The sequence below is a fragment of the Erinaceus europaeus genome, chromosome 6, assembly GCF_950295315.1.
Source record: "Erinaceus europaeus chromosome 6, mEriEur2.1, whole genome shotgun sequence".
In the NCBI taxonomy this organism is placed as follows: domain Eukaryota; kingdom Metazoa; phylum Chordata; class Mammalia; order Eulipotyphla; family Erinaceidae; genus Erinaceus; species Erinaceus europaeus.
Window position 1 is genome coordinate 40,339,402 of NC_080167.1, and position 14,308 is coordinate 40,353,709.

Below are 14,308 nucleotides of genomic sequence, written 5' to 3' on the forward strand. Positions count from 1 at the left end.
CCCCTGGTCCCCACCTGCAGGGGGAAACTTTCATGAGAAGTGAAGCAGGGCTGCAGGTGTCTCTCTCTCTCTCTCCCTCTCTATCACCCCTTCCCTCTCGATTTCTGGCTGTCTCTATCTAATAAATAAAATAAAAAAATAATATAGCAACAGTTATAAATTATATTCTGCCCATGCCCTCTCATAGACTCTTAAAGAAATTATTTATGAATTCTAGTATCATTACATGCAAGTGCCCCTGTTCAGTTTATTCTATTCTTGAATAGGCAAGTTATTTGAAAATATAGACTATATTTGCAAATTAAAAACTAAACTGAACAGATTTTTTTTTCAACATAATTAGTATTACTGATAAAGTCTTAGAAGAGATTTCTTCAAATTTCTATTTGAAGGTATTTCCTAAATATCATATGGGATTTGGTTCTGTACTAAAACAAATTTTTTTGTTTTAAACTTTTTTTTTTTTTGCCTCCAGGTTTATCGCTGGGGCTCAGTGCTTACACTATGAATCCACTGCTCCTGGAGACTATTTTTTCCCCTTTTGTTGCCCTTGTTTTTTATTGTTTTTGTTGTTTTTATTATTGTTGCCATTGCTTTCATAGAAAAGAGAAACCCAGAGAGGAGGGGAAGACATAGAGGGGGAGAGAAAGATAGACACCTGCAGACCTGCTTCACCGCTTGTGAAGCGACCCCCCCCCCCCCCGGCATGTGGGGAGCCGGAGGCTCTAACCGGCATCCTTAAGCACATCCTTGCACTTTGTGCCATGTGCATTTAATCCGCTTCACTACCACTCAACCCCCTAAAACTTACTTTTAAGTGTAACAAAGCTTGCAACCAACACTTATTATTGTAAACCTCAAATTATTAAAAAATATAAACTGATGAAATATCTTTAATTAGCCTGCATGTGAAATAAGGCATTCCTTCCAATATTAAGTGCAGCAGGAATAAATAAGTACTGATTTAATAGAGAGGAATAACTACCATGGGCATCGCAAAAGAATCTGCAAATGAATAAACACAAGGCAAATAATAGAATGCTACAAATAAATCTTGAGATTGACCATAAAAGTAGGCATTTAAATCAGTCTTGATGGATTTCTAAATGCTTTTGGAGTAAATCTATTTAGAATAGCCATTCTTTTATTTTGGCAGTCTTATTCACATTTTAGGTTTACACGGATCTCAGAGCTAGTCCAGTTCATTTCACTTTAATACTGGAAAGACAGAATGGTAGAATAAAAAACATTTAATGGGGAGCTAAGATTCATGAGTTATCATAATTCTGACTATGTCACCAAGTCAGTCTTTGAACAGGGCATTTACTAGACTTCAGTGACTTCACCTATAAAGTATAGACTAGTGGATTCTGTGATCCCACCTAGTGGATCTCATGCTATCATGTGTAATCCTGTGTGTACAGATACAAGTTAAACTAATATAAATTGTAAATGTTTGAATTTTTCCATCATACGCTGCCTTCTTGGTGTATTCATAGTTTCTGTACAATTCTATACAATTGCTTACACAACTAAGTTAAGATTATCTTCAAAAAATTTAAGATAGCAGACACCACTCAATTATCTAGTGAAGTGAATGGTCTAAGGGCCTAGTGGTAGCACACTCAGTTGAGCACACACATTACCATTTGAAAGGATGTGGGCTCAAACTCCCCACTCTCCAGATGCAGGGGAAAAGCTTCACAAGCTAGTGTCTCTCCCTTACTACCTGCCCTCTCCTCTCAATTCCTCTGTCTTATCAAATTAAAAAAATATATAAAAAAAGAAAAAAATGGCCACTCGTAGTGGATTCATCATGTATGCAACAGGAATAACCCTGGTAGCAAAATAATAAAAACGTTAATAATAAATAGTGATGTTAATGCTCTACGCAAATGCATAAAATGAACTTCATATTAAACTGATTACACTTTAAACACATCAATCTACAAATATATTGATTTACTGATAAGTGATTAGTGGAGAATATTGACCAAGACTCCCCTAATTATGTCATTCCTTTTTATGGGGAATCAAATAAGTATTATTTGTTTCCTCAGGCTAATAATTATATCTAATAGCTTTTAGAATTCTGGGTGTTGTTGAATATTTCAAAATTATTCTCATTTCCTTAAATCTGGCAAATTCTTCCTCTTCTTCCTACAAATACAACTCATAATATATAAATTTGGAGAATGTTGAAAGCTTAGGCAGAGATAAGCTAATTAATTTTTTGTAAATATGGAAAAAGCCATGTAACTAAATTTTCTCTATGATTTTAGATTACATGTAAACACTACAAAATATTTGGCCACCTAGAGATCAAATACACGGATGACGAAGTCTTCCATACTGAGCATAAAAAGCTACAGGCTGAATGCAATCATACTGTTCATCCATCATCTAGTTTGGCTGATCATTGCTTATATAGAAATTTTAATGTTGCCTAGCTCTGTTTATGCTGAATACAATATTTCAAGGTTTCTTTTAGGCTTTAATAAACAACAGTACCCAATACAAACTATATACTAATATTTCATTGTCATTGTGAAATGGCAATGCATGAAAAAATACTTTGCAATATAGTTTATTCTTGGGGAATAACACAGGTACATGATTGGAATGCCTTAAAATAACAAAGACAACTGCTTAAGTGATTAATTAAATAACTTAAAATCACATGTGTTTTAAAAAGAGCACAATGGAGAACAACAGAACAGTTCAGCTGGACAGTGTACCTGCTCATTGGTGTAGCCCAGCCTACATGGCATCAGAGGATGATGGGTGATCTGGTGATTTTCCCATTCTCTAGATCAAAAAGTTGAGCCCAAGTGGTGAAATCCCAACAATGACCCGAGTAAGAGAGCAAAAAAAGGAAGAAAGGAAGGAAGGAAGGAAGGAAGGAAGGGAGGGAGGGAGGGAGGGAGGGAGGGAGGGAGAAAGATAGGAAGGAAGAAAGGCAGAAAGAAAAGAAAGGAGTGAGATGTACATGAGGGGGATAGTTATGATTTCTTAGAAAGATATTGGGGAAATGTTGTTTTGTAAGACAGCTGTTATCTCAGACATACAATTTCACACCTGCCTGTCAGTATCCTAGCTCACCACCAAAGTGCCAACTCCTTCTATCACAGGGCACTGTGTCCCTAATTCCCTGGCTACTATTAATCATCTCAGATGTGCTTATACAGACCAAAGTTTATTAATGTGCTGTGTTATATAAACATACCCACTATTTCATAAAAACATCATTTCAAAAGCCTATATGACTTTTATTCCTTACAAATTCAATTATACCTTACATGGTAAAGTAATTCTGTGTTAATACTTCATAGGTAAAGATAACTATACAATTTACTTTAAGAAAGTAACATTATCACATTTAGAATTTGTTCAAAACATGTCTGATATAAATTTCCTTAATAAAGTAATATAATTAAAAAGTGTTATAAGAAAGCTTCCCTGGACTGAAGACCCCACCAATGTGTCCTGGAGCCCTGCTTCCCCAGAGACCCACCCTAATAGGGAAAGAGAGAGGCAGACTGGGAGTATGGACAGACTAGTCAACACCCATGTTCAGCAGGGAAGCAATTACAGAAGCCAGACCTTCCACCTTCTGCAACCCACAACAACCCTGGGTCCATGCTCCCAGAGGGATAGAAAATGGGAAAGCTATCAGGGGAGGGGATGGGATATGGAGATTGGATAGTGGGAATTGGGGGGAGTTGTACCCCTCCTACCCTATGGTCTTGTTAATTTATCCTTTCTTAAATAAAAAATAAATAAAAAATAAAAAAGAATCACTGACACTTTTTATAAGCTACTTCAGGGGTCAACAAACTAAGGTCTATGGGAAAAATCAACCCTACTGACTATTTTTGTAAATATAATTTTCCTGGAACACAGCGAGATACACCATTTATATATTATCTGGGGTTCCTTTCACCCCACAGTGGCAGAAGTGTGGCACTGCATAAGTGGTACAAAGCGCAAGGACCAATGTAAGGATCCCAGTTTGAGTCCCCCGGCTCCCCACCTACAGGGAGTCACTTCACAAGCAGTGAAGCAGGTCTGCAGGTGTCTATCTTTCTCTCCCCCTCTCTGTCTTCCCCTCCTCTTTCCATTTCTCTCTGTCCTAACCAACAACAATGACATCAATAATAACTACAACAATAAAACTGCAAGGGCAAAAAAAGGAGTAAATGAATAAATAAATATTTTAAAAATCTTTTAAAAAAGAAAACTAAAGTCTATTGTTACTGATAAACAAATACAGTACTCTTTAAAATGGAAAATTACATTTTAAGAAGTATATACTAAAGTGCTTTAGGATTTAAACCATTAAAAAATTAATACTGGGAGTTGGGCAGTAGTGCAGTGGGTTAAGTGCACATGGCACAAAGCACAAGTAACGGCATAAGGATCCGGGTTCGAGCCCCCGCCTCCCCACCTGCAGGGGAGTCGCTTCACAGGCGGTGAAGCAGGTCTGCAGGTGTCTATCTTTCTCTCCCCTCTCTGTCTTCCCCTCCTCTTTCCATTTCTTTCTGTCCTATCCAACAACGACGACATCAGCAACAACAATAATAACTACAACAATAAAACAACAAGGGCAACAAAAGGGAATAAATAAATATTTTTAAAAAAATCAATACTAAAAACAAAATAAATATCTTCTTTCCAATAAAATGCTTTATTATCAAAGTTTCTTTTATAAAAGTTTTTATTTATTTATTATTGGATAGAGACAGCGAGAAATTGAGACGGGACGAGGAGACAGGGAGGAAAAGAGACACAGAGACACCTGCAGCCCTACTTCATCACTCCTGACGCTTTCCCCCCTGCAGGTGGGGTCCAGAGGCGTGAACCTCAGTTCTTGAGCACCATGTGTGCTCTTAACCAGGTGCGCCACCACCTGGTCCCCTTATATAAGTTTCTTCACTGTAGGATGTTAGAATAAAATGAAGATCATTTTACAATGTAAACTGCCAAGTTACTTGATTTTCAGTCAGATGTTTAACATCACTCATAACATTTATTATAAAAAATAAAACTATTATTGGTAGATTTTGATCAGAGCAGTCAAGCAGAAATTATTTTACACATCAAAAACTTGAACATGAAGAAACCATATACATAACTGCAAATGAAATTTCCTACTGAAGGCAGTGAACTAGCAGTTCTTTTTTTCCACAACAAAATCTGCTTTTCCTCAAACTGTCTAACTTTGTAATTACTTTATGTTTGTCCCTACAGTCTCAGCAAAAACAAATTCTGATTACTTTTTTTTTTTTTACCTTGAGATCACGGTACACAATCTTTCCAGAATGTAGATAGTCCAAGGCAGAGACAATTTCTGCACCGTAGAAACGTGTGCGGTCCTCAGAGAACACCCGCTCTCTCGACAAATGGAAAAACAGCTGCAGGGTAAACAGCAGGGACAGGATTGTAATAATTACTGATTTAGTGGGGGAAATTAACACAAACATAAAACACCTCTCATCACCATATTGTGATGATAGATAGTGTGCTCTCAGTGGACATGAGCACTCTTAGACAGCAGCTGGCTTATCTTTTCCAGGTTTCCAAGGGGAGACAGTGAGCTGTTAAATCAGCGTTTTAATCAATATACCAATCTTGTTTAAGGCATTCTGCTTGCTACCCATTTAACCTTCAGTTACCAGAGAAAAATGTATGCATCATCAGATTACATTTCCTTCTCACTATATTATTGCTTCACTCAGGGATTAAGTATTTGGACATTATTAAAATAAGTTAACACAGCATAAATGTAACATTTTCATTCCAGTATTTCATTTTAAAGGAAGGGTTGATGAGCCACTGAAGCTAATTTATATGAATTTCTTAGTTCCTACTTCCGTTGGTTCAACATGATGTCTTTAGAAATGCTTTCAAAGTCTGAATATGCTTCCTACAGTAAGGCTTAAGTTACTTCAACAATACCCAAAACAGTAGTTCTCAGCATGTTATTCCTATTTTTGACAATAAGGCATTATACTATTAATCTCTCATATATATATTCATGATATTGAATACTCATAGATATCTTAGTATATCTAGAAGATGTAGCACTCAGATTGGCAGTAGTTTACCTAGATAGTTTAGATGCTTTGCCATATACACACAATGCATGTTGAAGCCTGGCCTTGGCATCCACTGCACTGGAGGGAAGCTTTGTTCATGCTGTGGTCTCTCTCTTTCTCTCTTCCTCTATGTCTCTTTCTTGCTATACTTGAAAAAACTCAAAACAGTGAAACCTTGACTATGACTGAAGAAGTTGAGGAAGTAGAAGAGATGGAGGAAGAGGGAGAGAAGGGGGGAGAAGAGGAAGAGGAGACCACTCAATGGTCAACAAATATTTACTGTGTGTACACAATAAAAAGCATATAGTTCTTTATATGGAACAGCTCTTTATTTATGAAAAAGCCTATCATTCTTAGTTTTATAAGGTGTATAAGAAAAGAGCAGGGCTCAATTATTATGAATTGACTATTGACCTCTGTTGTACTATTTCTCTGTATTAAGAAACCTGCCAGCTTGCCGAAATTACTAGCAATGAGACCAGCAATATATAATCAGCTTTCAATAGGAGTATAAATTAATAACAGTGCTATTTTAATTGGAAAGAAAAATACTATCAAGTCTGTTGAGACATTGTTGACAACGCTGAATACATTGCCAGGTATCACAGCAGGTACTCAATACACATCTGTTAGTAAAGAAATGCATCCTTGAGAGCTGGCGATACAGTGGATGCAGAACACAGTGGTTGTATGCAAGAGGTCTCGGATTTGATACCTGGCACTAAAAATGACCATAGATGAGTGGTGGTCTGGTCAAAGTCAAGAAAAACCTGTATCCTTGATTATAAGATCAGAAAATCACTATATTATCTCAGTGTTTCTAAACATTTCTGAGATGTATGGTTAACCAAGGTTTGTTCTTCACATATGAACTTATAATTTATGTAATCAAAGAGCTTACCTACAGATTCTTTATTCAGTTTTGCCATAAATAGCTAAAAATCTAACACTGTTTTAAGATTAAACTTTCTTCATTGGTACAGTAAAGAGATAATAATATGTAACAATTGCCCTTCTCCTTAAAAAAAAAAAGCTCAAGATTATAGTTAAGTAAAAATATATGGCAGATTATCTAAAATTAATGTCGTCAACTATACTGTTACATTTTATCAAACCCAAGATGCTAATAATTGGAACCTAAATATCAGTTTATGTTACCACTAGAAACACACATACCATATTATCATTCACATGAGGGCAAGGAGTTTTAAGAAAAATGGATCATCAGTAAAAATATTCTGAAAACTCTGAGTCAGAATAGTTTCTGTCATGCCTTATATAAAGTATTACCAACATTAAAGATGATACTTTTGTGATCTTTATATCAATTTATGGTAGCTTTCTTGTGGGATAAAAATAATGGTTAGATTTGTAAATCTTCTTAAAATGTTATGTCTATTACCCACTCATCTACTGCACAAAAGATAAAGCTCTTCCTTAAATCAATATGCTACAAGTAGGAGTCTGGGTCTTTATTTAGACCATATATCTTCAATTTGTGTCCCAGCCAATTTCTATAAAAATACCATGTCAAAAATTATACAGGAGAAGAATTCTATTCATTTCTCAATTTCTGTCCTCTGATATTTAACTTATTTTTATTGAGATAACCAAGCACATCATAATTACCAAATTCAATGATTTATTTACTATCTACACCTTGAATTCCTATTCTGGATTCTAGAATACCACCTATGGCCCTCTCCTCCTGGAAACATAATTCTTGCTTTGGCAATATAGTTTTTTGACTTTCTGCCTAATTCTCTGAATATTCCTTTTCGGTTTCTGCCTTGGCTTTGCACCAACTTTCCATTAAGTGATTGTCAATTATTTTAAATTCATTGTGTTAGGCACTGGGAAGAGAAAAAAGAGGACAAAGATGATTAAGATGTAATTACTGACAGTAAGAAATAAAATCCAATGAAATACATGCATATATTTTAAAATCAGAGCTGTTTTATAAACATTTTAAATGTGATCTTTTGATTATGATTATCTTTGGTGGCATTTGTACTGGAATGATCTGAGGAAGCTTCACAGATAATATCCATGCTGGGTTTTGAAGAATGAAGCTTTCACAAATAGAAAATATAATGGAAGCTTAGGAAAGGTTACTATACACTTTTTAAATTAATTAATTTTTAATTTTATTGCCACCAGGGTTACTGAGGGGGTTCAGTGCCTGCACAATGGATCTACCATTCCTGGTAGCCACTCTCCCCCTACTTTTAAAATTTTTATTTGATAGGATAGAGAGAAATTGAGAGGGGTGGAGGAAATAGAGAGGGAGGAAGACACTTACAGCACTGCTTCACCACTCATGAAGCTTCTCCCTAACAGGTGGATACCAGGAGTTCGAACTTGGGTCCTTGCATATAACATGTGTGCTTAGTGGGGTGCACCACCACCCGGTCCCTTGCTATACAAATTTTCTTCACCTTTATATTTATAGCATAACTAGGAAAGTACCTGCACATTCTTAAATATTTATAGAAAAAAAAGTCTCAAACAACAATCAGCAATAGCTTTGAGACTCAAGTAAAGGATGCATTAGCTAAGGATTAAGACACATTTCTTCAAGGTAATAAGAGGGATTAATTGTGTGTGTGGTGGGGGGGATAGGAATAAGACAATATTATTTAGGACCTTCACTAACTAACATGAAATAGAGTTGATATTTATTCTGCAGACAGGGAGCACCAAAGAGCCTAGGGTTACACAATTAAAAAAAAATTGTACACAGAATTGGAAGAACTGATTTAAAAAACTGGAGACTACAGTCAGGTAAGCAGTTCCTTTGGTATAAAGAAAAAAACTACTAAACAATTTTTTAGTACAATTGTTAAGAAAAGCTATATATGCACTGAGAAGTGGTACTAGTCTACAGTGATTATCATTATGCAGTGAGAACAAGCATATGCTGAACATATAGTACAAACATATAGTAGTTGTAGAAGCAAACTAAAAGAAGTAAACAATTAAATGTGGTAATACCAAAAGCTATATATGAGCCTGATGAGAACTTTGGAAAAATCTCAACTAGAGAACTAGCCTGGGCCATTTGGGTCAAAGAAGAGAGCAACAAAGCTGAGACTTTCCTATGGATAGCTGAGCAGAGGCAGTTTGCTAGCAGTACAGATAAGAATGGGGCTGAGAACAGAGGAACAATGAATCTTATTTTCATCTACTGACATTTAACTGCATACTTGATAGCACAGTTTTACAACTCTAAGACCCAAAGATAGAGAAGTAACTATGGAAATCATCTATACAAGTGCCATTGCTAAAACAAAGGGAGTAAGACTAGGATGAAGATCACCTAGCAAAGTACACAGTGTACCATGTGTGAGGACCTGGGTTGGAGTCCCTGGCACCATATGGAAGCACCAGCACCATGCAGAGTCTAAGGGTAAGATCCATGAATGGTAGGGTGGCGCTGTGGTGTCTTTCCTTCTCTGTGTCTCTGACTCTCCATCTCTTTCTGTCTGAAGCTGAAGGGAAAAAAAAGTATTACTGGAGGAGTGTGATCACACAGGTAAAAGTCCCTAGTTGTCAAAAACAAAAATAAAAAAGGAAGCTACACTTCAGGAATCCAATAAAAAATAAAAAATAGAACTAAGGTCAGAATGTTAGGAAACCACTCTCTGTAAGGACAAGAAAAAAAAGCAAAAATAAATAAATAGATAAAAGAATTCAAGAAACTGGGGTGCTGACTCAATTGTAGAGCACATGACATGTACCTGTAAGGTCCTGAGCTTGATCACTGGCATCAAGTATGCCATATGGATAAACAAGGTGGTTTTCTCTCCCCTCCCATATGAAATCAATTAATTAATCTTAAATAATAATAATTGGCAAGTTCAGTGATCTTATGAACCAAAGATACCTACTGATAGAAGGATTCCTCCAGTACTAGAAAACAAATTATATGGTGAAATATACACACCACTAAATTTGCCACTCACAAAGTTACCCCTGTAGGTGGGGACTGGAGGCTCGAACCTGGGTCCTTGAGCACAGTAACCCATACCCTCAACCAGGTGCATCACTAACCAGCCCCTGTACTAAACTTTTAACAATTTTTGAATTTCCATGTTATGCTGTTTTTACAAAACTTTTTTTTTTTTGCCTCCAGGGTTATTGCTGGGGCTCAGTGTGAATCTACTGCTCCTGGAGGCTACTTTTCCCCTTTTATTGCCCTTGTTTATCGCTGTTGTTATTAATGTTGCTGTTATTGCTGGCGTTGTTGGATAGGACAGAGAGAAGTGGAGAGAGGAGGGGAGACAAAGAGGAGGAGAGAAAGGTAGACACATGTAGATCTGCTTCAGCGCTTGTGAAGTGACTGCCCTGCAGGTGGAGAGCCAGGGGCTTGATCTGGGATCCTTATATTGGTCCTTGTGCTTTGCGCCATGTGAGCTTAACCTGCTGCACGACTGCCAGCTCCCTTGTTTTTACTTTTTTTTTTAATATTTATTTATTCCCTTTTGTTGCCCTTGTTGTTTTATTGTTGTAGTTATTATTGTTGTTGTCGTTGTTGGATAGGACAGAGAGAAATGGAGAGAGGAGGGGAAGACAGAGAGGGGAGAGAAAGATAGACACCCGCAGACCTGCTTCACCACCTGTGAAGCGACTCCCCTGCAGGTGGGGAGCCGGGGTTCGAACCGGGATCCTTATGCCGGTCCTTGTGCTTTGCGCCACCTGCACTTAACCCGCTGCGCTACAGCCCGACTCCCGTTTTTACTTTTTATGTTAGTACTTTCCCTACTAATTTCAGTTGTTAGCAATGTTTTAATTTATAAATTTCCATTATGAGTTTGATTTTTGCATCATTTCATATTTTCTAGGTAAACTGCATGGAAAATTTTATACAGTTCTAACTCATTTTATGCTTTTAAAAAAATTGGCACTAGAGGGGCATTCTATATTAGCATTGACTGTGTACATAAAATGCTACATCTTCTGCAATAAATGAAAAGATCTCCTTTTTTGCACGTTAGTGAATGATTAAATTTCACTTACTAGACATTTTTTTTTTCCTCCTCCAGGGTTATTACTGGGCTCGGTGCCTGCACCATGAATCCACCACTCCTGGAGGCCATTTTTCCCCCCTCTTGTTGCCCTTGTTGTAGCTTCGTTGTGGTTATTATTATTGCCCTTGTTGACGCAATTTGTTGTTGGATAGGACAGAGAGAAATGGAGAGAGGAGGGGAAGACAGAGAAGGGGAGAGAAGATAGATACCTGCAGACCTGCTTCACCGCCTGTGAAGCGACTCCCCTGCAGGTGGGGAGCTGGGGGCTCGAACCGGGATCTTTACACCGGTCCCTGTGCTTTGCTCCACATGCGCTTAACCCACTGAGCCACCACCCGACCCCCTTACTAGACATTTTATTGAACAGAGGTGCCTACTGTGCTTTTGCATCTCAAATAAATTATCTTCTTAAAAAATAAATAATCCTTAAATATTTTAATATAAAAATTATTTTCCAGAATTGTATTTTTGGAATTTTGATCATTGATCATTCTGATTTTCAAGATTCTGTAACTCAAGAGATTTTGATCTTTCTGTATTTCAACAATCAAAATTATAGGGTTAAGGGAGCCAGAGACGACCCGAACTGCCCCTGCGGCTACAGACATACTATGACCCACATAGTCAACGACTGCCACCTCTCCAGATTCAAAGGAGGTCTCGAAACTTCACATCAGGCTCAACCTGACGCTGTTGACTGGCTACGGAAGAAGGGCAAACGCTAGAAGAAGAAGAAGAATAGGGTTAAGAACTGTCTTTCTAACCCAATTCCAGATGTGTATACTGACAAAGAATATTCATTTATTAGCAAACAGAACAGCAAGGATGAAGGATTAAAAGCTAATAGAGGAGCTGGGGAGTGGAGCACCTGGTTGAATATACAAATTACAATGTCTAAGACATAGGTTCAAGCCCCCAGTTAGGGGTACGGGGGAACTTCATAAGTCATGAAACAATGCTACAGGTGTCTTTTTTCTCTCCCTATGTGTTGGTATCTTCTAATTCTGCTTTAAAAAACCCCTTCTGTTTCATTTGGTTTAAATCCCCCCTGCTTAACCACTTCATTCTATTTACATAACCACTGTTAACAAGCACCACCCTCCCTCTAGGGCATTTGTGGTTCAGTGACAGAATTCTCACCTGCTACACCCCCTCTCCTTGTCACACCCTGATCCTCTCCTTGTCACACTCTGATTTTCACCAGTCACTTTTCTCTCCACCCTCTCTATGTCACATCCTGTTCACACCCTACTTGGGAAGTATATATAAAGACAACATTGTTCATTTTAGTAGAGTTTAGTCTAGCTTGGTTTAGATTGCGCTGCATCCTGTATGAATAAAGAGATACTGCGTACAGCTCAACCATGAGTCCCTGGTCGTCTGTTACCCACCCGTGAAGCCAGCCCGGCGAAAATAACACCGATGCTCTGCTTCCCTCTCAGTTTCTGTCTATATCCAAAAAATAAATAATAATAAATCCAAAAAAGATTAAATGTTAATAGGCAAAAATCAACTATTTCTAAATACGAGTACCAAACAGACCAAATCTGAAACCTGAAACAAGAATTTATACTATCTAAAATATACAATAAGGATTTAACAAAAAATTTTCCAGACCTGTATACTAGAAAACTACTTAATATTTTGAGATCTAGGTAATCCCAAAGAAATACAATTGTCATAATCAGAAGACAGTTTTATATACTACTAGGTCATAAGGAATTCCTATTTTTATTTGTTTAAGGGTTTTTCCATAGGGCTGCATCAGCTTTGCATCTACACCAATAAAGTACAAGAGCTCTTTTTCTCCCCATTGTGCCATCTTTGCAGTTTCCTATTTTGTTCATGTAGGCCAACCCCCCAGGTATGACATGGTATTTTTTTTTTCCTCCAGGGTTATTGCTGGACTCAGTGCCCGCACCATGAATCCACTGCTCCTAGAGGCCATTTTTCCCCCTTTTGTTGCCCTTGTTGTTGTAGCCTTGTGGTTATTATTGTTGTTGTTGATGCCATTTATTGTTGGATAGGACAGAGAGAAATCAAGAGAGGAGGGGAAGAAACAGAGGGGGAGAGAAAGACAGACATCTGCAGACTTGCTTCACCACCTGTGAAGTGACTCCCCTGCAGGTGAGGAGCCGGGGGGTGACGTGGTATTTCAATATGGTCTCTCTACTGATAATTGATGTACAGTACTTCATGTTTGTGTTACAGCTTAGTCTGTTTAGAGTTGCCTACTCCGATATTTTACCTGGATTTTTATTCGGTTTCTTGTTTACTGTTATTGAGCTGTAGTTTCCTTACATATGTTCAACGCTGATCCCTTTTCAGATATGTACATGGTAAGAATACCCTCTTCCAACAAGTAAGTTGCCCCATTTCCCCATGAAAATTTCTGTAGATGATATGGTCCCTTTGACTTAATTTCTAGTTTCCTTTGCCCATAGAAAAACTACAAACAAATCTTTGAAGTTAAAGTTCTTAGATGTTTCACCTATATTTTTTCTTTTTTTTTTTTTCCTCCAGGATTATTGCTGGGCTCGGTGCCTGCACCATGAATCCACCGCTCCTGGAGGCCATTTTTCCCCTTTTGTTGCCCTAGTTGTTGCAGCCTCGTTGCGGTTATTATTGCCATTGTTGACGTTGCTTTGTTGTTGGATAGGACAGAGAGAAATGGAGAGAGGAGGGGAAGACAGAGAGAGAGGGGAGAGAAAGACACTTGCAGACCTGCTTCACCGCCTGTGAAGCGACTCCCCTGCAGGTGGGGAGCCGGGGGCTCGAACCGGGATCCTTAGGCCAGTCCCTGCGCTTTGCACCACATGCGCTTAACCCACTGCGCCACCGCCCGACTCCCTATATTTTTTCTAAGAGGGCTTGAGCCCAGGTTCTTGCACATGGCAAAGTGCATGTTCAATTGGGTGTGCTACTGTCTGGCCCTCTAGTACCTAATTGTTTTGGATGTCTTTGTAAATGGAATTAAGTTCTGCATTTCTTCTGGTTTTCCACTTGCATGAAAGGATTATCAATGATAGTTGTACTGATATACTCAGTGTGTAGCCTGCCATCTTATGTTACCTAATAATTTCTATGAGTTTTACTTGGATTCTATTGGCTTTTCCATGTGTGCTATTATAGCATCTATAAATAGCGACAGCTTTACTTCTCTTTCCAACTGTATCTTTT

General features: G+C 37.9%; 1 protein-coding gene across 4 annotated transcripts in view; it reads right to left on the reverse strand.

Annotated features, from left to right (window-relative positions):
* AKT3 (AKT serine/threonine kinase 3) overlaps positions 1-14,308 on the reverse strand; it is a 318,339-nt gene that overhangs the window by 54,339 nt on the left and 249,692 nt on the right. For all 4 annotated transcript variants that reach the window (XM_060192062.1, XM_060192061.1, XM_060192060.1 and 1 more), the window contains one exon: positions 5,292-5,414. In XM_060192062.1, coding sequence (XP_060048045.1) covers positions 5,292-5,414 — 123 coding nt within the window. The remainder of the gene's footprint in view (positions 1-5,291; positions 5,415-14,308) is intronic.